Here is a 24,556-nt window from a genome sequence, read left to right as displayed (position 1 = left end):
TCCCAATCTCCCTCGTTCTCCCTCGATCTCCCTCTCCTAATCTCCCTCGATCTCCCTCTCCTGATCTCAACCCTCTCTCTCGATCTCCCTCTCCCGATCTCAAGCCTCTCTCTCTCGATCTCCCTCTCCCGATCTCAAGCCTCTCTCTCTTGATCTCCCCCTCACTCTCGCTCCCTCTCCCTCAATCTCCCGATCTCCCTCGATCTCCCTCTTCCTCTTCCGATCTCGACCCTCTCTCTCTCGATCTCCCTCTCACTCTCCCTCCCTCTCTCGATCTCCCTCTCCCAATCTCCCTCTCCCTGCATTTCCTCTCATATGAAAGGTGCAGTCGTGCATTTGAATTTGTGGAAGAAGGTAATGTGACGTCTGCTTACTCCATGAAATTGAAATGTGCATGTTATAATCTTCCAATAGATATTTGTTTTGGTGTATTTATAAATGTTTATGAACATGTAGTTTTGCATTTTGTGGGGTTTTCAGACTGTTTTAATCCAATCTAGAAATCTACTCGAGTTAGAAGAAAGTAACTAAAAGGATAACGAATAATACATATCTGCCATTGGCTTGGCAATTATTTTTGAATTAGAGGTTGTTGGATTGAACTCTACCTGATAGAGTTGTTTTTCTTTTTAAAAGAAAGCAAATGAACACCTTAGTTGACCGGGATTTCCCAACTGGTCTCGACTGGGACTCTTTGGTCCAGTTTGGGTTTCAAACACTGCATTAATTAAACTGGTTTTTTTTTAAAATTCCATTACTAATACATACTGTAGACTGTAGTAGTTAATCTGCCACAACAAGGAGAATGTGGACTTGGAATTGGTAAAAGAAAAATGAAGTGGTAGATTGGGATGATAGTTTAGACCTCGAGCATGTTAATTTAAACTGTTACCCTGCTGGCTGTTGTGACTAACTGATGAGGCAGGCACTATACTTTTCTTCAATCATGTCTAGGGAGAGGTAGGAAATTTAGTTGTCGTCCTCTTAGACAATCATGATGCATTTGGTTGTCATCTAAATTGCAAATCGATGGGAATTTTTGGCTTAAAAGATGGCTATTTGTTCCATCTGACACTTGGAGTGGTGCAAGTTTTTTGAAACTGCATTATCGAAGATCCCATTTTTCAGCCTTGTGTGCACCAAATTAGTATCCAGATTCAGGTTGGACATGAAACACTGGGGATGTTGATTTGAGAAAAGCATCCTGCCTGGGCAGAAAAATCAGGACATGGAAATGCAACCTTTAAGTGCATGGGGCTGATATTTCTTGTAATTAGGAGTTTGATTTCATTATTCACTTCACTTGGTCCCTTTTTAATTAAAAACAGGATATAAAGCTCATACCACCATTCTGGTTGGATAAGTAGGTCTAAATATCCTTTAGATAAAAAAGTAGAGACCTCACTGTTCTCTTAGAATTTTTCTACAAAGGCCTTTGGATATATCAATTCCTGGCATTTTTTTATTGCACAGTTCAAAAACTCAGTGACTCGACTCGAAACTCGAGGGAGTAAACTCTGACTTGCTGAGATTTTTAGCTGCATCACTGGGAAACTTGGTTGTGGCCGTGACTCGACCTCACTGAGATTGTATCCTGTTGTTGTTTGATAGATTTTGACTCTAAATTTTTATTTTTCAGAGAAATCAACAGTAGAGAATATAGGACAAATTCAGCATTGACCCATGGTAGTCTAGGTTCAATTCTCTCTACCTTGTTAGGCATCTGTATACTTGGGTTTATTTTCATGGTATTTTGATTATTTACAATTGCCTGTTCTTTATTATTATTTTTTTCCCCTCGTCTTTTCTAGTGGCGATAAAGCAAACATTTTCATGGTATTTACAATGGCACGTTCTTTATTATTACATGGACATGGAGAACCCATGTGGATTCCTTTGTTAATAGAGAAATGCAGAATCCAATAGAAAATTCCTTGTTTGGTTTGAATGGCTGTTTTCCATGGAAATTTTAAGCGGTCAATAGCCCTAATCTTAGAAATCAGCACTTTTCTTTTCCAAAGATTTTGTTGTTCCCAGTCAGGCCCTTAGGACCTAATGGCATGAAACCATGTTCAAAAAGATATTGGCTGTCATGCAAAAGGTCTTTGATGGTAGCTCATCTAACGTTTGCGTTTAAAACAAAGTTTCAGGAAAATCTAAAACACTTTATTTTAGTTTGTTATCATACTTGCGATTGAAAATGAAAATAAAAAGCTTGTTTTATTTCACTAAAGCATGCATCAGAATTTGTTTATTCACTTTAAACACATTTAGTCAGTAGGGTATTGTACTGACTAAGGGCTGTATTATTGTCATTTTCTGAGTTTATGTTTCCCATCTATCCAATTTTAGATCTCACTGAAAGGTTGCTTCTTGAGTAGCGAGACCCCATGCTGAGTTTATGTTTCCCTTGCACATGCTATGGAGCTAACAAGACAAGGGGCAGTCGACAGCTTGAGATTTGCCGAAGGAGATCTATTTTAGGCATTTCAGGTTCTTTTTCATTTTTTATTTAATCACCGGAAACTGTTTGGCTCTATTTCTTGTTGGCGGCTTTTGTACAATTTAATGTGGTAAACAAATTTTATAATCTGTTATTTTCATGAAGAAAAGTTTTGTGCTTGAAGTTTGAAAGACAAATTCCATTGATCAGACCAGTTACATAAAATATTCTTGTTCTTATAGGTTTAACTGCTTAGAGTTGAGAATTGCCTAGCTTGAACATATCACTTTTATATCATCTTCAGTCCAGATATTCTAAATGTAGAGAAGAATTTCAACTATAGTCTGACCTGCTATTCATTGTTAAAGTTCTTGAAATGCATTTTCTATGTAGTGTTATTTTAGAAATGGAACAAGAAGGGCCTGTCTTGTCTTACTATTTTTGTCTTCTGATATTTTGTCTCAGAATGAATTGTGTCGGATAAAAACTTGATGTTTTGTCTTCTGATATTTGCAGCTCTATTTACGAGTACATTTGAACAACCTCATTTTGGTGTGCAAGTCATCTAAGTCCAAAACAGATAAGGTTAGGTGGCTTTCCATTAATATATGATATTCCTTGTTAGTTTTCGGAAAGGTAGTGCCTACAGTTTCACCCAGCAAAAGGTAAACCGCAACACATGTAACAAATTGTAACTTCCTATTCACATTGTTCTCTTTGCTATAGCTGAAAATTTTTATGTTTATTTTTTCATTGATTAGCTGCAATCTTTTATATATATATATATATATATATATATATATATTTTAATTTTTTAATTTTTAATTTCTAATCAATATGCAATCTTTTATTGTTTGCTATTGTCATGGATATGCTTAGATACTTAGCTTACTCCTGACTTATCAACTGGTACATAAGAAAGACAGACAGAAAAACACACGGAGGAAATTAAATAAGATAAATACTTGTATCGTGGGAAGCAAAAGTACGTGCAGTTTCCAGAGAAGTGCAGAATTCATAACAATAGCATATAATTCTGTATCTGCCAGGGCCTGCTCCCTTAGACCTATGGAAAACAAAACATCTTCAGCAGGTGACAAGTGGTCATGACAGTGATGTTGCAACCCAGCCTATATGGTGAAGCATGAAGCTAAATTTCTTTCCTGCACAGACCATGAAACTAGAAAAGCCTTCTTGTAGCTAGTCCTGCTTACAAGGAGAGTATAGAAACCCAAGTTCTACTATATAAGCCCCAAAGGATGTGTATGTTTCTTTACCAGGACAATCCCATTTATAATATCAATATCAGAATCCTCATCTAAATCATATGCAACACATTCTTGCCAATCAACGCAGTATTTAAAAACTCAACTTCCTAAACTATATGTCATTAAAGTAAAAGGTATTCATAATATTGATTAAAATACCCTGCCCAAATACTCACACTAAAGCTGAACGTAACACTTATTTTCTCAATTATATCAACAAAGATGTCAATGAAACACAAGCTTTGGATATGGTTGATTATCAGATACCATAAACATGGCAACAAGACCAAGGGGTGGCAAACGTGCAACATCAACCACTATCGGCTCATTAAATACATAAGACTTCAACACCTTAGTAGACGTTGTTTGTGGGTATCCAAAGTCCTAAAAACAGATAAAGATAATCAGGTTGCACATACTACAAATGGACAAGGTAGATAATGAAATTCATAGAAAACCATTTCCTGACCAGTAATGATAAGACTTACTGGTCATGACAATAGGAAAATACAAATTTGGGTAGTATGCTTTATATATATTAAATTTTTTTCTTAAATTATTATTGTCACTTGTTAGTTTATAATTGTGACTTGTGATTGTGATTTATCAGTTAGATAATTAGTTACCCGTTTGAGGACTTCTATGTGGCTATACATAGATATGGTGTATTTTTGGTGGCATAGAAATCGCTCGAATTGTCTCATTTTGGACAGTTCAAGGTTAGATGGATAGTATGCTTTCATATAATCTATTTAAATGTTCATGCCTGATCTGCGGTCCATCTCCTCGTTTCTCTCTGGATATGTTTCTTCCGTTCCGTATCCAATGCCAAATATCTTTACATTGCTTTAGATATTTGGCATTGGAATGTAACGTAAGATCAACTTATCTGAAGAGGCATGGGGAGATGTTGCTGGATTTTCGGTATAGACGTTTAAATGGGAATATGAAAGTATTATAATCTATCCAACCTTGGATGAGTAACTAATTTAGGATTTAATTGAGCGGTGGTCCCTGGAAGGTGGGAACCGCTGTTATGACTATGAAGAATTTGTTTATTCACTTTAAACACATTTACACTACAAGAAATTTCACTTTTACCTACGAAAAATTTCGTAGGTAAATGATATTATTTCGTAGGCAAAGAATTTTACCTACGAAAAATTTCATCGGTAAATTCGTTGGTAAAAAGCCGTGGCTAAAGACTTTTACCGACAAAAAATGTCATCGTCGGCAATGGTAAGATTTTTACTGACAAAATTAAAAACTTTGTTAAGACTTTTACCTACAAATTTTTTCGGTGTTAAGACTTTTACCTACGAAAGTTTTCGTAGCTACAAACTTTGTTAAAACTTTTACCAATGACATGTTTCGTAGGTACAAACTGTATTAACACTTTTACCTACGAACGTTTCCGTAGCTAAAAACTTTGTTAAAACTTTTACCTACGAACGTATTCGTAGCTGGAAACTTTGTTAAAACTTTTACCTACGACATGTTTCGTAGGTACAAACTGTGTTAACTCTTTTACTTATGAATGTTTTCGTAGCTAATAACTGTGTTAATACTTATACCTACGAAAGTTTGCGTAGGTAAAAATGGTGTTAAGACCTTTACCTACGAAATTTTTGGTAGGTACAAACTGTGTTAAGACTTTTACCTACGAAATTGTTCGTAGGTACATATGGTGACACTGGCAAGACTTTTTACCTACAACATTGGACGTAGGTAAAAGCCGTTGACTTGTGGACGAAACGTTTACCTATGAAATGATTCGTAGGTAAAAAACGTGAATGAACCTTCAGCTACGGTCAATATCCGTAGCTATTACTTACATTAAAAAAAAATTATAATCATTCATTCAATTACCACCTGCATAATCATTCATTCATTTCAATTACCATCATTCATTCATTCAATAATGAATCAATTACAATTACAATCCTTCATTCAATCAAAGGAAATCATGAAATAGTTTTAAAACAGCTTATTAGAACAATTTAAGACACACCATTACTAGAACAACTGCTAGTCATGGATCATGGTTCTCAAATTCTACTTCGAGTCTTAAAGAACATCCAATGAAAATAATGTATCGAATCCACTATGACTTACTTCTTGTACTAAGCCTTGTGCCTTCATTAGATTCCCAAGGTTGCTATGAGCATCAACCTGCCAATAAGGGAAAGATATGCAAATAGTAATTTCAATGCATTTACAATAAAAGAAGGAAACTAAATGATAAAACAAAACAAGGATTTCACCAAGCGAGGGTTCAATGCAAGAGCCTGGCAACAACACTAGGCTACCTCATTAAGTCTTCCTTTCCTCATATATGCACTGGCTAAATTTGACCACGCATCACAGAAATTGGGGCGAAGCTGCAAATCTTAAAGAATAAGCAATATATATATATATATATATATATATATATATATATATATAACAAAAAGCAGATAAGAAAGGCAGTCTTGTCCTCTAATCAGTGGTAAAGATCAACAAAAAAGGGAAACAGCAGAATTTTTTTTTTTTTTAAATGTTTCCATGTGTACTTTCATTACAACCATTTCTTTCCCACCAATGTGTCAAATGTGCAGAAGATCTGATCCATGAAAGAATGTGGGCCAGACAATAACGATCACCTGGTATGATAATATAGTCGACTTACTCATTACTACTGGAAACAACTTGGGGTTGACAACACCTGTATGATTGCATACAATTGGTTGCATGTGAGCTTCAGAGGCAACAAAGCTCATTTGCCAATGTGTCAAGTGTAATACATCTAGCTGTAAATGGTGGGATCCACCATGAAGATGACCTGATGCAAAAATCAGACTGGTCCACTCAACAAATAGGCACTCATTTGTATGTTGAATCAGACTGTCCATTCTTCTTGTACAAGGTGACCGGCCCTCATGAGCAGACTGGCCTGATTTTTGTGACTGGTGACTCATGGTGGAGTCCATCGTATGCAAGGCTTATATGCTTAGACACATGACCCATGTGATCTGGGTTGCATGTGAATTTCCCATGCAACCCATTTTAGTTGAAATTCTCTTTCTAAGTGATGGTTTAGACTGTAAAAAATACCAGCCCGTAACTGAAAACTGAAGTTGAGTCATACCAATTCCATCTAACTCAACCATCAAATTCAAAAAGCATTGTATGTGTCAATGACTCTTAGGGATTTTTTATTCTTAATTTCCTAACTAAAATAACTACTTTTACTACTGATGTGGTGGGGATGAATTGTGTTGTGTATCCTGGAATGAATCATCAGTGCAACATAGTCAGGAAGTTACATAGCTTACATATTGGGTGCGAAATAGGATCCTCCGCTCACTGGTACACGGATCCACTTCCCTGGTCATGAATAAGAATATATCACACATTGGACTTCAAGCAACATAAAACTTTCAGTAAAAGGAATAAATTTAGCAACAGGCATGCAAGTTCACAGTCTTGGCTTCATCAATGCAACCCATCCATCCACCCATCCCATAAACCCATAAAATCAACCTAAAGATAACTTGGTTAGTTTGCAGATAAATAGAATTTTGCGTTTGAAGAAGATCATATACAACAAGTTGTTGCAGGTCTACAATGAACAATGAAGGAATCAAACTCTTTGCAGGCTGCAGTGCAGAATCCTAACCAACCAGACGATTCCGATAATCTAATTATAGACCATTTTTCTTATAATTTCTATTTTTGGAGCAATCAACCGAATGGGAGCATAACCTTAACAATGCAATTCTTTAGAACCATACAAATCCAAGAGAGGTCCCAAAACTAGAATGATTGGACCTATTTTTCTTTAGATGGATCCAAAATTCACCAAAAATATTTGCACATCCAAGTGTTGAACAAATCTCAGAGTGTGGACATCCATATGCCTCACAAAAACATTCTCAAGAGGACAAGTTCAAGAGTGCAAAGATGTGAGTACAAGGGTATGGATAGCTTGTTCTAGGAAGGTTCTTGTGTCTCTAGATTATAATATCCAGGATATATAGAACTCCTAGAGAGACACTCTTGTGCCTCTTTAAGATCCCTTTCGGCCATCCATTGGGCCCGCCATGGAATGCCATAGCCAAAAAAAAAAATTACAGATCAGATATTGCAACTGTCTAGGTTAAGGCCTTGTTCTAACCAGGGACAATCATGGAAAAAAGAAAACAAAAAGAAATACATTTAAGAAGAGAGCTAGATATCAAACTCTTCACTGTGACAGTCAAGCTCCATCCATATTGCAAATAATCTGGTTTCTCAAGGACCAAGCATATCTAAGTGGATTGTTATTTTGCATATACTTGTACTCTTAGAGAAAAGATATTGAAGCCTTACATACCTTTTCAACAATCTGGTTCACATTTTCTTTTTGTTTTATTCCAACTGCAATGGCCAGTAAGTTATTCGAAGCTTTCGCGTTCCCCTGATTCAAAAATATCAGAAGACATCAATATGAAAACCTGTTTTGCCAACACTAGAGTACCTAAGGAGGCTATGTGGTGAGGTGATGAGGAGGAAAGGGGTCCAAAGAAGATAAATCAACATCATTAAAGACATATATGAGGCCAGGGCTATTACAAGAGCGAGAATGCTCACGAGTATGACGAGTTCCTAGTAGGAGTGGCTCTTCATCAAGGGTGCATCAAACCATTACCTTTTTGCAATTGTTATAGATAAATAAACCACTAGTTTCCAAGATGGGGTCCCTGCGTGTATGTTTTTTGTAGATGACATGGTGTTGGTGGACAAGACCAAGGAGGCAAATGCTAAATTGGAGTTTTAGAGGAAGGCTCTAGAACCGGAGTCTTAAACATTAGCCAAACCAAGCTTGAGTATGAGAATTGCAACTTCAGAAGAAACAATTACAGAGACAAGGCTTCATTTGAAAGTGATAGTTGAAATAAGATACTTGTCTAGGTATTTGTGTAACAATTTTGGTTCTGGGGTTCACGTATAAACACCAAAACGTAGGAGCATACTCATTGCACATCTGCGAACCTTGAATTAATAATCTGGCAATAAGCAAGACCCTTCAAGGATGATTCTGGCATGTCTGGAACGACATTCCTCATTTTTGTATTTTTGGTTGATGACAATGAAAAGTTCTGTTCTAGGTCCTATTAGAACCAGTTACTAATTATGCGGTACGCACATGTCCTCGTATTCAGCAAGGGGAATTGATGAATGTTATCAGATAGGGACTTGTGGCTTCTGAGGACTGGAGATTAGTGTCTTGAATGACCTAACTCAGTGGCTGACTATCTCCTGGCATCTTGTTCACAAGGAAGTAAGCAAGATTTGATTTTAGATACATTCGCTACAGATGTAGTTGCAGGGTATTAGTCGAGTATTGGACTCCCTCTATAACTCTAGTGTTATATTTGACTATGTATCCATTTACAAGGGATGGTGAAGAATCAGCGATGAGTAGCATTTTTATTTATTTAAATAAAAATGAAATTATTCAAGAAAAAAAGCATTGATAAACAACGACACTTCTTTTATAGCACACTTTTCCACAGCAACCTTTGAATCTATTATAGCTACACATGCAATCGGGACTACTCGAAAACTTTCAAGACAGAAAGCAGGCCAGTGGAGAAGATAGCAAATAATCCACCAAATACTCAAGTAACAGAATCATCAGAAAGACAAAAAAGCAACAATCTATAACCATCCTCAAGCCCATATCAACTTCACAGCCATAATTAGGCCAAGAATATTAAAGTTATATTATTCGAAAAGCACTATAAGTAATATGTGCGACACTAAATAGTCAATGAAAAGCTTGACAGGGTGATCAGAATAGCCCAAATTTCCAAGTACAGCAGATAAAAAAAAATTGGGTAAAAAGAATGTTCCATATGATTTAGATACAAAAGGTAACAACTTACAGCTGGATGCAATGCCACAATAGCAAAAATGAAAACTAGAATCAAAGTCATAACGATAAAGGTGTTAAGACCACAATCATGTCCTGAGGGAGTAAACCAGTGGAAGAGCAGCCCCGAGAAGGAAAATTTTGCCACATAACAAACAAGTGAGACAATAAACAACGCCATGTACCTAGATTCAGCATAAAAAAATTAGAAATTTTTAAGAAAGTCTTACTCATCAGGAAATTTACAAAAAAGAAAGAAGTATACACATGCTGATCCACAAATTGAAACAAGAGAACCATATCAAGGATGTGAAAAAAAAAGTCCAAAGGCCATGCAGCTAGAGCATCAAGAGAGGAAAATAGAAATTCAGTTTTGGTTCCATCGCCAATTGAAATTTGCATTTGTTTCACACACCTTTTTCTTTGGGAAACCCCATAATGGTCGCATCTCTAAGTTGGAGGTCTCACGGATTATACCTTTTGGTAATGAATCAGTCCCATGAGGTCGACATCGGCCCTGAAACAACAGAAGAATACATAGTATAGTAAACAATACTAACATTTCATTCATGAGAAAATGCAACGAAATTGAGCCCCTACGAAAGTGTTGTACCTTGTATCTATTATCAAATTGAGTAATTGGCAACGGATCAACCTCGATCAGCTCCCATTTTGATATTCTCTGCACAATGGATCCCGAAACGCTTTGAATGTGAGATGTGTTTCCAAGATATTGAAATACTAGGGATATTAATGACTTAAATAAAGGGCAAAATCATGTGGCCCAAGACAAACAACCTAATCCACCATCTATACATTTCATAGTGAGATGACAGAATTTTAGACACCAGAATCTCACCAAAGAATGATCCAGCATCAAATCGGAATCGACCGACCAAAATTTAATGAGCAAAGCTTCTAACATACCAACCTCTCTAAGAATTGCAAAATGCACTTCATGTGTAGCCAGTGCTAGCATGATCAAGTCAGCATCTTGAAATGACAAATGCAGAAAGTCATGTCAAGAAGCCATGAAAATCAACATAAAGCTTGCAGACAGCTAGATATCTGAGATAAAAGTTGGAGACATTTACCAACCCATACAAGCAATGTTGTGTATTCAAGTCAAACCCTGGTAGATTTCGTTGCAAGCGAATGTACGACATTATCTTGTGCTCCCCCTCACCCAGCACATTGGCATCAGAAAGAATAACCTTTGAAATTCTCATGTAGTCAGAGTTGCATAAAGATTCCAGAGCCAAAGAAGAAATAGGAGAGAATAAATCAATGGTAACAGATAGATTTTTATGTGTACCTTGATGCCATGCCACCCTGGATCCATGTTCAATCTCAGGTGTATGTAATAATGAAGAGCTGATGATGGCATGCATACAAGTGGCAATAGAATCAATTCGGTTCAGCAGCTCAGAGACGTCTAATTACGGCTGGGCCAGCAGAGCAGAGTTGCAAGCTATAGATATGGAGCTCTGTTGCAGTTTGCGGTTGCCTGGCAGGTTGATCGAATTCGGTTGCGTGGGACATCTTGTTGCATACAATCTCAACCATTAATTGTAATCACATTTTTCTGAAGAACGTATTCTAGATGAATGGACTAGTTGGTTCATGTGGTTTGCAAAATCATAAGCTGCAATGAGTTGTGGGAAGACTAGTCTTGCGGCTCATTATCAGAACCATGGATACACCAACAATGACAAATCATGGCACCTCAGCAATCTGTGTGCATTTTCACATTCTTTTTTCGCCTAAGGTTTTTTCTTTTTCAGTGAATGTGTCTGGGAAGTCGAGGACGTCGGTGACTGTTGGTTTGGAATGAAAAGAATTGATGTGCTTGTATTGTGGTGTTTGGATACTGTTGGATCAGATTGTGGTGATGTGCTTGTATTGCTTAGGCAGTGAGGGTGTGTTGGGATAGACTGTTGGATCATATTGTGCTAATTAGTTCCATATAGAAGACATGACAAAAAAAAACTGGCAATAGAATCGAGCTAAGAAAACTAAATGTACAAATAGATGAACAGATCCAGAAACATACATGCTTCAACAACAAAATATAGATATAAATAAAAATAAAAACTTGAATCAACATGACCAAAAGCCTGAATCAAGACAAATCTGGGGAAAGTAGGATTCGAATTACTACAATCACAAGCAGCCATAGCACTACCCATTTGAAAAGTCAAACAGAAGTAATCAGACACTGCTGGTAAAGTTAAATATCTCATTGCTATATGAGGGGATATATCTGGAGACCAAGTCAAGTAAAAGACACCGAGCCCTTTCAATGAAGTCCCTAATCCTGTGAAAGCACCAGGTAATTTAGATGGTGTTAGTATATTTTGGTGAACTATTTTGTACATGAAGAATACTTTATTATATAACTCAATCTGAATGACAGAAGATTGAAATCCAAAATGACCTATACTTTTGCAGCACAAATTTAGTAGGAATGGCAGCTTGACAAAACCAAGGTCGTAAATTACGATCGCCAACATTCTTGCATAAAACACATGCATGGGGCATCTTTGAGTGAATCAAACATCCCAACAATATGGGGATGTTTTGTGTGATTTCAATTTTTGGTTATTTTACTAAGGGTAGAAATCCCAAAATCAGAAATTATTCTTCTAATGGGCTTAGCCAAACACAGTTCAATTGAATTGTGCATTCAAATGATCTCCATATTGAAACCACCTTACACTCAGTTGGAGTCAAAAGAAACATAACTGCATTTTGAGGGCTCCGTCCTCATTATAATAGTAGGACACATTTTCATCATTTAAAATTGAGTGAAAAGCTGCACTTGTGGCTATACTAATTTGTGATTTTGGAATTTCTACTCTTAGTAGATTTCCAAAAATCACAAAATGGGGATGTTTTGTGTTGTATTAGGAAAAAACAAAAGAGTTCTTTCAAATCCACATGAATATCATTTAACTGTTTTTGGATTTTCTACTAATAGTGTAAGAGTAGAAATCCAAAATCACATATTAATGCGCAAGTAAAAAAGAATGTATAGTGTTGTTGTCGACTTCGAGTTCTGCTGCATTATGTTTTTAAGGATGTTGTATATCTAAAGGCACTCAAAGATGGATTTGCTGTATTAACAAGGTGTAGTTAAGTTTGCTTATTTTCGACTTTTTGTTTATAAACTGAGGTATATATAATGCTTGGCCTGAGGCGTTCTATGGCCTGTTTGGGTTTTCAACTTGTACAAGTGGCGCCCATGTTCAGCGAGATCCCAGTCGATGGTAGGATGGGCCTTGGTTTAGACAAACAATTCCTCAGATTGAATGATTCTAGCTACCAAACATCTGGCTTTCTTTGGTTGAATATGATGTTGCTTCTTTTTCTTTCTTAAATGTCTATTTGCTAGAAGACAAACCAGACAGGATCAACTCATATGGGATATTTGTGTTGCATCATCCAAAGCGGGTCCAATCATATCAGTGGTTTGGATCATGGAACCATTGGGACCCACTTGTACAAATTGAAAACTTGAGCATACTATACTCACTGTCACACCGAGCATTGTATACTATCTCTTACAGAACACATCTAGCTGCTAAAAATACAGGAATGCTAATAAGCAGATTGCTGAATAAAAGTTCAATGCAGCTCTCCTTGTAGCACCCGTGGCAAACGTTTATGCTGATTGGGGGTATTGATCTTGGTGGCCCACCAAGTGGATAAGCTATGGTTGAAACAATGATAGGACAACTCTTTCTTTTCTTTTCTTTTTTCCTTGGTGAATCTGGACTGTTACTCTAATTGTTCTTTTTGCATGCAACTGATACAATGAACCAGAGTTCAATCCCCTTGCTTTGTGAGATATGGTCTGTCCATGTGGTGGCCCACAATATCAATAGATCCGATCGCTATGAGGAGGGAGCCAAATATAAAATTAATAGGCAGTGACCTGCATATTAACATTCCTCCAAAAACAGACACATGAACATAAACATTCCAAGTTTTCAACAAACAACCAACTTTCCATGTAGAGAATTATGCATTTTGATCAGACATGCCTATGACGATTAATATATAAGAGGTTGTATGGATTTCTCGAATCTTAGGAGTCATGAATATGTGTCTGGAATTTCCTAACGAAAGGGATTCTGTCTACATGTTGGTACTAAAAAAGTTCTTAGAAATCCAGTTCTTTTGTTTGGATACTGGGAAAGAGTTATTAGGAGAGCAAAGGCTTTTTATCCTTTTCAACAATATAACAGTTGGAAGAGAATGTAGTTCCGAAAATCTTCCAACCCATCTTAAATATGAGAATCATAAAATGGGCAAATTTTCGGAACGGGAATCCCCAAATCCCCAAACCCCTAAATCCCTAAATCCCCAAATCCCTAAATCCCTAAATCGGTATTAAGATTGAGAAAGATTGAGAGAGAGAGAGAGAGAGAGAGAGAGAGAGAGAGAGAGAGAGATACCTCACGGTCCCCAAATCCCTTCCCCTACCGCCGTGGGTAGGGCGTTCGGCAACGGTCCGCCCGAGAGAGTTCAGAGAGAGAGGAAGAGAGATACAGAGAGATAGAGGAGGGAGAGGATGCGAGAGAGAGCTCGAGGTGGGTGGAGAGATCAGAGAGAGGAAGAGAGAGACAGCGAGAGAGAAGGTGCGAGAGAGAGAAGCTGCGAGTGGGTTTCTCTCGCCGGCTGGGATATCTCTCAGAATATATTCATTTTTATGTACGGACGGACGAGAATGCCCCTCGGTCCATCTATTTTCTGTGGGACCCACTATGATGTATTTGTTATATCCACACCGTCCATCCATTTTGAGATATCATTTTAAGTCATGAGCAGGAGAATGAGGCAGATATAAATATGTAGTGGACCCCACCAAAGAAAACAGAGGGGAGAGTGATTCCCATCGTTGAACCTATCTTAAGGCCCATCGTAATGTTTATTTCAAATCCAACCTATTCAAAAGTTAAAAAATACATGAAACAAGGGAAAACACAAATATCATCTTCATATAAAACTTTTGTGGCCTTTAAAAGTTTTTAATGGTGGGGGTCATTGTCCCACTGTTTTCTGTGCTGGGGTCCGCTGGAGCTTTGGATTTAAATCGTTCTATGGGTATTGCCCTAAAATAATCTCTCCAAGTGGATGGAAAGTGTGGATATAAAACATACATCATGGTAGAATTAGAGGTATATAAATCTCAGGTGGACCACACCACATGAAAACAATAGTGATTGGTTATCCATCATAAAAATCGTCGTAAGGCCAACTGTACTGTTTATTTGACATCCAGTTTGTTTATTAGGTCATACAGGCCTAAATGAAGGGGAAAAACAAAAATCATATCGATCCAAAACTTTTATGGCCCTCAAAATGTTTTAAATGGTTGACGCTCATTCAACACTGTTTCCTGTAATGTGGTCCATTTCATATTGGGATATGCCTCATTTTTTGTCTCATGCCATAAGATAATCTTTAAAAATAGATGGATGGCATGGATTAAACACATACATCATGGTGGGGCCCGTAAAGCACCAACCACCAGTCATTGGATGGTGTCAGGGGGAGTAGCTAGTATGTTCCCCTTATTTGTGGTGTGGTCCATTTAATCTTTGGATATGATTCATTTTTTGAAAAATTTTCTAAAATGATCTCGAAAAATGGATGAACGGCGTGGGTTGATTCCGAATTTTCAGTAAATCTGAAAGTCAAGTGGACCATGCCACTTGAAACAGTGTGGAATAATGATTTCAACTGTTGATACCTTCCATGGGTCCGCAATAATTTTATTTGACATCCAACGTATTCATAATATTAAAAAGATATGAATGAAGAGAAAATACAAACACATCAGCTTGATCTAAAACTTCTATGGCCTTTAAGAATTTTTCAATGGCAGATGTTAAATCACACTATTTCCTATGGTGTGGTCCACTTGAGCTTTTGATATGCTTTCTATTTCTTCTTTGTATCTCAAATTATCTGTTAACATAGATTAATGGAGTGGATAAAATAAATAAAAAAACGGTGGACTGTATAGAGTTTACTCTAGTAAGGGTAATGAGTAACTCACCTAAGGGCCTGTTTGATTTCTCATTGCAAGTGTAAATACCGGGTGAATGGGTAATTATGACCCTTTCACCCATTTGGAATTTTTTGGAAATTCCTGCATTGGAAACCGTTCAAAAGTACTAGTTGAAATTTTTAGACCTCACTGTGACATATATGACATATCTGTTTCGTCCATCTGTTTTACTACAACATTTTGAGACATGAGCTGAAAAATTATGTACATCCAACACTCAAGTGGCCCACACCAAAAGAAACAATGGCCCTAAGAAGTTTTTAACGATAAGTATTTGATTCACTTTTTTTTCTGCGGCGTTGTCCACTAGAGCTTTGGATATGCCTCATTTTTTGGCTCATGCCATAAATTCATTTGGCGTAATGGATGAACGGTGTGGATAAGTGACATGCATCATGGTGGGGCCCACAACTATTTTGTAGCCTTTTTCGATTTTTGTGTACAAAAAGTAAGCGGTCAAATCAAATACAGGGAAGAGTGTTGTAAATACACAAGGAAATGATCATTATGTAGTTACACTGCATTTACCTCTGAATTGGAAAATCAAACAAGCCCCTAAATGTAGTGGAGAGAGAGGTTTCCTTAAAACATTCATAATCACATGTTGGGCCTGCCTAAATGTGATTCAGATATCCAACCCACTCATTATGTGTGTCCCACTTGGATGAGGGGCCAGACCAAGTTTCAGCCGCATCCAAAACTCATATGGGCCTCACTAACTTCTTTTATATTTTTTACGATGTCTTCACATGGTTTTAGATGGCATCGCCCACCTGAGTTTCGTATACGGATGATTTTTTACATATCTCATTATCCGAAGGGGACACATTAAATTCACGGTGTTGATGTTTGACACACATTATGATGAGGCCCACAAAACTTACTAACATCAACACTCAGGTTCTTACGAGGTCAATAAAGTTGGGTCACAATTTTGACCAAAATATTTGCCCCATTTTACGTCTGGTCCATTCACTCTATTTTTCTGATCAATACTCAATTTCACTAGTTACTCGTCCCGATCAGGTTACATATGAAAAGGAAATTAGGCATACAAGATTGATCAAATATTTTAGTGAAATTTGATTTAAACATCTGAAGTTATTTACTCTTCAATCCGTACTGATTAGATTGTCAAAAAATGGTTAAAGGTACAATTAGCGAATATGCCTAATAATTTAGTAATTTTTTTTTCAAACATAAATTTCAATTTCCATTTAAAAATAATATTCTTTTTAAAAATGTATATTTTTTAAAACATTTTAACAAAATAACATTTTTATTATAAATTATTTAAAAAAAAAAATACAAATTCTAAATTTTTATTTTCAAAATTTCAAAAAATTTCTGACATTTAAAATTTTTTCTCAATAATTTCAAAATGCCGATTTTTTCCTTCAAAAGCATCATTTTGTTTCCTCAAAATTTCTCAAACATTGTTAAAATTTTTAAACTTTTCAATATTCTTTTTCAAGTAATATTACAAATCATTTAAATATTACTTTTTAATTATAAAAAATAAAAAAATTTCTACTCATATGATATAGACTAAATGTGCATAGAAAAACAGGGGATTATTATCGTCGGTAAAAACCATAAGCGACGGTTATTAGCCGTCGGAAAAAATTTTAATATTTATTTTTAGCAACGAACATAATCGTCGGTTAAAATACTTTTCATGGCGGCAATTTTAGTCTGTGGCGGGAACTTTTTCCCGACGGTTTTAATTCGTTGGCAAAACTGACATGCATTGGTGGGAACCTTTTCTCGACGGTTTTAGTTCGTCGGCAAAACTGTCATGCTTTTGCCCATGGCGGGAATTTTTGGTAATTGGCGGGAACCTATTCCCGACGGTTTTCATTCGTCGGTAAAAGCAATATTACTGACACTTAACGACGAAACTAGTTTTTGCCGGTAATAATATTGTTCGGGATTTATGCCGACGGTTGATGTCCGTCGGGAAAAACACTTTTACCTACGAAAATAAAATTTCGTTGGTAAAAGTAAATTTTAAAAATTTTTTTTTCCAAAAAATAAAAATAACCATTACCAACGAAAATTTACATTGACAAAAGTTTACTTTTGCCTACGAAATTACAATTTTCGTTGGTAAAAGTAGACTTTTACCTACGAAATTAAAATTTCGTCGGTAAAAGTATACTTTTACCTACAAAAATAATTTTTGTTGGTAAAAGTCCTTTTTACCTATGAAAAAAAAAATCGTCGGTAAAATTTTCGTCGGTAAAAATCCTATTTCTTGTAGTGTTAGTCAGTAGGGTCCAACGATCATTTTAACATCAAAATTGACTTGATTATCTCATTTGTTGCAGAATGTCGTCATTAAGTAACAAATTATGGATGGACAAACATACGTTAAGTCCAGAATATTTGGATGGACTAGTGCATTTTATTGAGTTTACAAAGAACAATGGTGGTGGATTTGATCATTATTCGTGTCCGTGTGTGAAATGTAGAAATGAGAGTGGGATGTTCACTCTTGGAGAGATTCATGAGCATTTGCTCATTAATGGTATTGAGAAGTCATACACACATTGGATTTTTCACGGTGAAAGTCTTGCGAAAAGTAACGAGAAACCATCATCATCGACGTTTGATGATCAATCCGATGATGAGTATCCTAGAATGGAGGAACTTGTTAATGATGCATTTAGAAATGTTGGAGAACATGTTGATACTCTTATAGATGATCTTAGAAGAAATGAAAATTGTCATGAAGACCTTGATGCAGAAAGATATAAGGCTTTATTTGATGATGCAAGATAATCTTTGTACCCTTCCTGCCCTAGAGAACTCACAAAATTATCAGTTACAGTTGAGTTGTATAGTTTAAAGGCATGTCATGTTTGGTCGGATAACAACTTTAATGATCTTCTTCAATTGGTTAAGAAGTTGTTACCAGTAGAAAACACGTTGCCAGTGAGCACATATCAAGCGAAAAAGATGATCAACTCATTGGGAATGACTTATGAGAGTAAACATGCATGTCCCAATGATTGTATTATTTATTGAAAAGAGTATAAAGATAGACAAAATTATCCAACATGTCATACATCGAGATGGAGGTCAGATTACTTGGCAAAGAAAAAAGGCGTTAGAGTTCCATCAAAAGTTTTGAGATATTTTCCTTTGGCACCAAGGCTACAAAGGCTATACAGGTGTGCATTCAATGTTAAATATAATTTTAATATTATCCTACATACCTTTTGTTAAAAAAATTAATAAGTAATCTTTTTTTAAAAAAAAAAAACTTTATTTCTAGTGTTTCATGGATAGCGGAGCAAATGACTTGGCATTCTCAACCGAAAGAATATAGTAGTGTTATGCGGCATCCGTCTGATTCATCAAGTTAGATGGTAATAAATAACAACTGGCCAAGTTTTGCTGAAGAATTCCGTAATGTGCATTTAGGGCTTGCGACTGATGGATTTAACCCATTTGGACATCTTAGTAGTGTCTACAGTTGTTGGCCTATCATTATAGTGCCATATAATCTACCCCCTTCGATGTGTATGAAAAGAGAATTTTCAATGTTAACGGTATTGATACTAGGTCTAAAAGGACCAAGTAAGGACATTGATGTCTAGCTACAACCGTTGATTGATGAGTTGAAGAATTTGTGGCTTAATGGAGTGACAACATATGATTCTCATTCAAAGACAATTTTTAATTTGAAAGCCATTTTAATGTAGGGAATTCATGATTTTCCTACACATGGGAGTTTATCAGGATGTGTTACACATGCACAATATGCTTGCCCTGTTTGTGCCGAGGGAACCATCGCTGAACGAATTAAGAGTATCAAGAAGTACTCCTATCAGGGCTATTGAAGATTTCTTCCTATTAATCATGTTTTTAGGACTCAAAAAGCGACATTCAATAATAAAGTGGAAGAAGGAAGACCTTCTCATCGATTAAGTGGTTCAGAGGTTGAAGCGAAGGTAATCGGTATTCAGATGGATATCGGTAAATCGAAGGGGAAGAAATGAAAAAGTTACGGTGATGATTCGACTGGGAATATAACTGCTTGGTACAAAAGATCGATCCTATTCGACTTGCCATATTGGAAGGTGATTTCCTTAACTTGTTAGTTTCATTTGCATATATGTCAGTGAATAAAAACTTAACATTCCATCATAATTGTGTTTTTCCAGGAGTTCCAGTTCGGCATAACTTAGATGTAATGCATGTTGTAAAGAATGTTGGTGACCACCTTCTGTCGATGATTCTAGAAGTCAAAGATAAAACTAAGGATGATATAAGTGCATGCGAAGATTTGAAAAAAATGAACATAATGAAAGAATTATGGCTGAAAGAAGCGGATGACAAAACTATTAAACCAAAGGCACCATTTACTTTAAGTCGCAAGGAGAAAGAATTGTTCTGCCAAACATTGCATGACTTGAAGGTTCCAACAGGGTATAGTTCTAGATTTAAACATCTTATGAACTTACAAAGTCTTGAGATAAAGGGACTAAAGTCGCATGATTATCACGTCATTATGTGTCAATTACTACCTGTGTTACTACAACATGCTTTCTCAAAGCATAAGACGTTGCGAACTGCTATTCAGCACATCTGTTACTTCTTTAATGTCCTGTGCTCGAAGATAATTAGTGCAGATAACATCATTGCCGTCAAACAACGTGTTGTTGTGGCAATGTGTATTTTAGAGAAGTTTTTTCCTCCTTCATTCTTTGTTATTAGCGTTCACCTTATGATACATCTAGCTGACGAAGCATTAGCTTGCGGTCCAGTTAGATTTCGGTGGATGAATCCTTTTGAACAGTAAATGTCTAACCTTGATGTGATTCATTTAGACTTCATCGTCATCATATATTGACAATATATTATTAATTGGATGCCTCCATCAGGTTAATGAAGATTTATAAAGGATACGTAAAGAATACAGCACATCCTGAATGGTGTATTGCAGAGCGTTACATTGTAGAAGAATCTATTTTATATTGTATGGAGTACATGCCAAATGGTGAGAGAAGAAGTCACAAACATACGCATCAAAGGTTCGTGGACGAGGATAGGGTGTGTGATGAAGAGCCTTTGGATAATGGCAAGAATATATACTTAACTAACATACAACATGAACAAGTACGCAGATGGGTTCTACACTGCTACGATGGAATTTATGAATGGAAAAGATAAGTAGATAAATTTTCTAAAATATCGAATCACGAGTAGTAATTGGATAAATACTTACATATATTTCATATAAGAAGTATGAAATATATTTAAGACTGACCACATCAAAGGGGCAAAGAAGAAAGGGCAGTGTGTCGAAGAACAATGAACATGATTTCATCAATTGGTTACGAAAGGAGGTATTTTTCTAATTATTCATTTAATTGATATATTTGTTCATATATAGTTATTACTTTTTTCTTATTTGCAGTTGGAGTTTGTTGAGGGCGAGTTGACATTGAAACGATTAGTAGATGACCCTACTTTTAAGGCAAAATGCTGTAACAAGTATCGCGTGAATGGTTTTATATTCTCTCCAAGTGAATACGAGACTACTAAGTCAACACAAAATAGTGGGGTGTCTATGAAAGCCATCACTAAATACAGGGCAAGTGCTAAAGATAAGAATTACAAAGAAGATGAGGCTACCTATTATGGAGTAGTAAAACAGATAATCGAGTTGATTACACTGTCTTCCGTCAAACGATATTTTATTGTGATTGGGTCAGAGTGGAAGATAAGATCAATGGATGTATTGTTATTCCTGAGTCAAATTTAGTAATGGTAAATGTGGAGAAATTGAAAGGACATGAGAAAGAAGGAGATGAACCATTCATACTTGCATCCCAAGCAAGTCAAGTATTCTACTCCAAGGATCAAACAAGGCCTGGATGGTATGTTGTTTTAATGTCACCAAAAAGATTGACGAAAGATGTGGACACACTTGAAGATCCGACTCTGTTTTCCTCTTCTGGGGGTGAGAATACAAATTTAGAAAATATTATAAAGGAAATTGGCTACGAGTTATAGGTAATTTTTTTGTTTTCATACTTTGTGTTGATTCATTTGATAAATGAATTTCTATTTGTATGATGATTTCTTCTTATATAAATTTGTGTCTATAGGTGAGCTGGGACATGTCAATAGTCGAGGAGAACATGTCAACTTCACAAGCACATGCATAAAAAAATGCAGGTAAATACAATTCCTTCATTACCTTATTATTTAATACATTGTTTTAAATAATATTATTTTTATACAACATAAGTTTTGTATGTGTTAGGAACTTCTTCGTCATAAAAAAATAGGCCTGTAATCAACTTAAATGCATTTGGACTACCTGTGGGCGAACACTCACATAGGTTGACTACAAGAAGTGGAGAGTTGGTTTGCACCCATGTCTCTATTGCCATCAAGGATTGGCGTGCAGTGCCAATGAGTAAGAAAGAAGAACTTTGGAAGCTCTTGCAAGTAAGATACAACAAAATTTCTTATGATATAAATTAATCATTATTCTTTTTTTGCTTCAACTAAATTCAATCTCGAATTTTCTTGTAGGACGAGTTTGTTATTCCTCAGTCTTACAAGGAGAAATGCTTTAAAAGCATGTCCGATATGTTCAGGAAGTACAAGTGTAAATTGAGGATGAAGTACCTTGATCCTCATTCAAATCTTGATTCCAAATTAAACAACCATCCACCAAGAGTTAGGCCTGAAGATTGGGAAATGTTCATTGAACATAATTCGGATCCCAGAATTGTAGAACAAAGGAAAAAAAATGCCGAGAATAGGAAAAATTTAAAAATTTACCATACGAGTGGTAGGCATGGCCACGCGAGAATCGAGGAAGAAATGGTAAGTATTAATAGTTATATGTAACTTAAATTTTTTAGTTGCCTTGTATTCTTAATAACAACAATGTAAAATTCATTCAAATATAGCAACGCCAAAAGAAAGATGGAGACACCCTGATTAGTAAGACTGAAGTATGGATTAAAACCCATACAAGAAAGGATGGTTCTGTTCACAGTAATGCAGCTTCACATGTGGTAATCTCGTTGTCTTAAAATTAAGTTTATAGAATTGAAATTTAGTGTCAATATATTACTTATGTAATTGTATAATATTATAGGAAAAAGTCAAAGAGTTACTTGCTAGCGAATGAAATAATTCCCACGACATCCTCAACGATCCATTGACTCAAGTGTTTAGTCCTGATATAAGGGGTTGTGTTCGAGGTGTTGGGACCACCGTTTCCCAATCACAAATTAGGGGGTCCGCTGCAGCTCTTGAAAAAATCTCTTCATATAAAGGAAAAGTAGAAGAGCAATCATCCACAATTCAAGACCAATCGTTCAAAATTCAAGAGCTATCTTCTAAAATAGATTTTCTTATGGACCAAATTGGGGGTATCAAAGAGATGATTTAGGTCAATTTTTATTGAAATCCTTCTTTTTAAAATTTAAATAGTAATAAATTATTTTTTTCAATTATCGTATATAACACATGGTGTGGAACTTTATTACAGCAGCAACACATGGATTCGATTCAACCGGAGAATCCACAATTGACTGGTGGACCCTCAGTTGGCAATCATCAATGTGTAGAGAGAATGCGGCCATGCAAGTTGTACTCTTGGCGTAAAGAGCTCGTTGCTCAAGGGCGAGTTATTTGGGCAGATGGACCCCAAATGATTCATGGCAAACCTCTTCAGGAAGATCTTTACAAGGTTGCCATTGATGTCATTATCAAAGGAGACGTCGAATTGCCCGAGCCAGACGGATATCATTCGACTTTAGGCAAAGTTGGAATTGGCCCATTTGTTGCATGGCATTATTGCTTTACTGAGTTCACTGATTAGCAACAATAGTTTAATACTTTTTTGGACACTTAACCTTTTTGGACTATATATATGTTTTGATTGTATAGCTTACTTGATTAGTTGTTTCTATAGACTGAACATGATAGATATAATGCAGGTTTTTGACAAATGTGTTGATGGCTTCGATCATCACTGCATGGTAAGGAATTATATCACAGAAAAAACACTTTACTGAAAGTAGACTCTACCAGTTTGGCTAACACTGCATTGTTGTTGCCTATTTTCAGGTATCTGTATAGGAGATACTTGACCATGGAAGTGGTGAAGGCTCAAAATGACAATTCCCATGGCATGAACTTTCCTGATTCTCCGGAGCCCATTTACGGCACCCAGTTCCTGACTCGGAAGTTCAAGATTGCAGTGACAGATCCCACAGACAACTCAGTAGATATTCTCACAAATGACATCGGTGTTGTAGTAGTTTCTAATTCCGAAGGGGAACCTCAAGGTTTTAACATTTACGTAAGACAAAAATGATTTTTGTGTATGCCTTGTCTCTGCTTTCTGGCTTATCTAATTTGATTTATTTACCATTATCAATGCTTAATTCCATCATGGAATTGTAGGTTGGAGGTGGTATGGGAAGAGCCCATAGGATTGAGACCACTTTCCCTCGTCTGGGTGAGCCACTGGGTTATGTTTTGAAAGAGGATATATTGTTTGTTGTCAAAGCAATTGTCGTTACACAGTGAGAGAATGGGAGACGGGATGACCAGAAATACAGTAGAATGAAGTATTTGATCAATGAATGGGGAATCGAGAAGTTCAGGACTGTTGCTGAGCAGTATTATGGAAAGAAGCTTGAGCCCTTCCAAGAGTAACCAGAGTGGGAATTCAAGAGCTATCTGGGCTGGCATAATTAGGTTATGTTGTACCCTACCCATACCCACAGATTTGTAACCGATGTGTTCTGCTTCTTACTTCCTCTCTCTAGGATTTATCTATAGATCTGGTTTTCTATAGAATTTAACATGTATTAGCTAGAATTTAA

At 36.3% G+C, this 24,556-nt stretch overlaps 2 protein-coding genes across 12 annotated transcripts; one reads left to right on the top strand and one right to left on the bottom strand.

Moving 5' to 3' along the window:
* Window positions 1-22: 22 nt before the first annotated feature.
* Window positions 23-24,423, top strand: LOC131221907 (sulfite reductase [ferredoxin], chloroplastic-like). Its single transcript, XM_058217212.1, has 4 exons — window positions 23-354; window positions 22,816-23,704; window positions 23,793-24,027; window positions 24,132-24,423. The coding sequence occupies exons 2-4, from the start codon at window positions 23,682-23,684 to the stop codon at window positions 24,255-24,257; spliced, it is 384 nt and encodes a 127-aa protein (XP_058073195.1). The 5' UTR covers window positions 23-354; window positions 22,816-23,681; the 3' UTR covers window positions 24,258-24,423.
* LOC131221906 (uncharacterized) lies at window positions 5,748-10,602 on the bottom strand. 11 transcript variants are annotated; one of them, XR_009159654.1, is made up of 8 exons: window positions 10,539-10,586; window positions 10,221-10,289; window positions 10,023-10,124; window positions 8,066-8,149; window positions 7,026-7,077; window positions 6,354-6,415; window positions 5,976-6,100; window positions 5,748-5,883 (listed from the first exon to the last, which is right to left on the bottom strand). XR_009159654.1 is itself a non-coding variant. In XM_058217209.1 (6 exons), exons 1-5 carry the CDS (start codon window positions 10,584-10,586, stop codon window positions 7,054-7,056), a joined length of 327 nt encoding a protein of 108 aa, XP_058073192.1. In that variant the 5' UTR covers window positions 10,587-10,595; the 3' UTR covers window positions 5,748-5,883; window positions 7,026-7,053. The 11 variants fall into 11 exon arrangements, 5 of the variants coding, with proteins under 5 accessions (XP_058073192.1, XP_058073190.1, XP_058073194.1 ...); XR_009159655.1 differs by having other exon boundaries at window positions 5,976-6,092; XR_009159651.1 differs by lacking the exon at window positions 6,354-6,415 and having other exon boundaries at window positions 10,539-10,595.
* Window positions 24,424-24,556: the final 133 nt, after the last annotated feature.

Source organism: Magnolia sinica, chromosome 12 (assembly GCF_029962835.1).
Source record: "Magnolia sinica isolate HGM2019 chromosome 12, MsV1, whole genome shotgun sequence".
Taxonomy (NCBI): Eukaryota; Viridiplantae; Streptophyta; class Magnoliopsida; order Magnoliales; family Magnoliaceae; genus Magnolia; species Magnolia sinica.
The sequence above is the reverse complement of the archived record's forward strand: the minus strand, read 5'-3'. Positions and strand labels throughout refer to the sequence as shown.

Bases quoted from the DNA above. Each gene is read 5' to 3' on its own strand.
- LOC131221906 (XM_058217207.1), bottom strand. From the start codon at position 10,586: ATGCTAGCACTGGCTACACATGAAGTGCATTTTGCAATTCTTAGAGAG. The intron at 8,150-10,022 runs GTGTGTGAAACA...TTTTTGAATCAG, and splicing joins GGGGTTTCCCAAAGAAAAAG to GGGAACGCGAAAGCTTCGAA. The intron at 6,093-8,065 runs GTATGTAAGGCT...TAAGATTTGCAG, and splicing joins TGAACCAGATTGTTGAAAAG to CTTCGCCCCAATTTCTGTGA.
- LOC131221907 (XM_058217212.1), top strand. From the start codon at position 23,682: ATGGCTTCGATCATCACTGCATG. The intron at 23,705-23,792 runs GTAAGGAATTAT...GCCTATTTTCAG, and splicing joins GCTTCGATCATCACTGCATG to GTATCTGTATAGGAGATACT. The intron at 24,028-24,131 runs GTAAGACAAAAA...ATGGAATTGTAG, and splicing joins CTCAAGGTTTTAACATTTAC to GTTGGAGGTGGTATGGGAAG.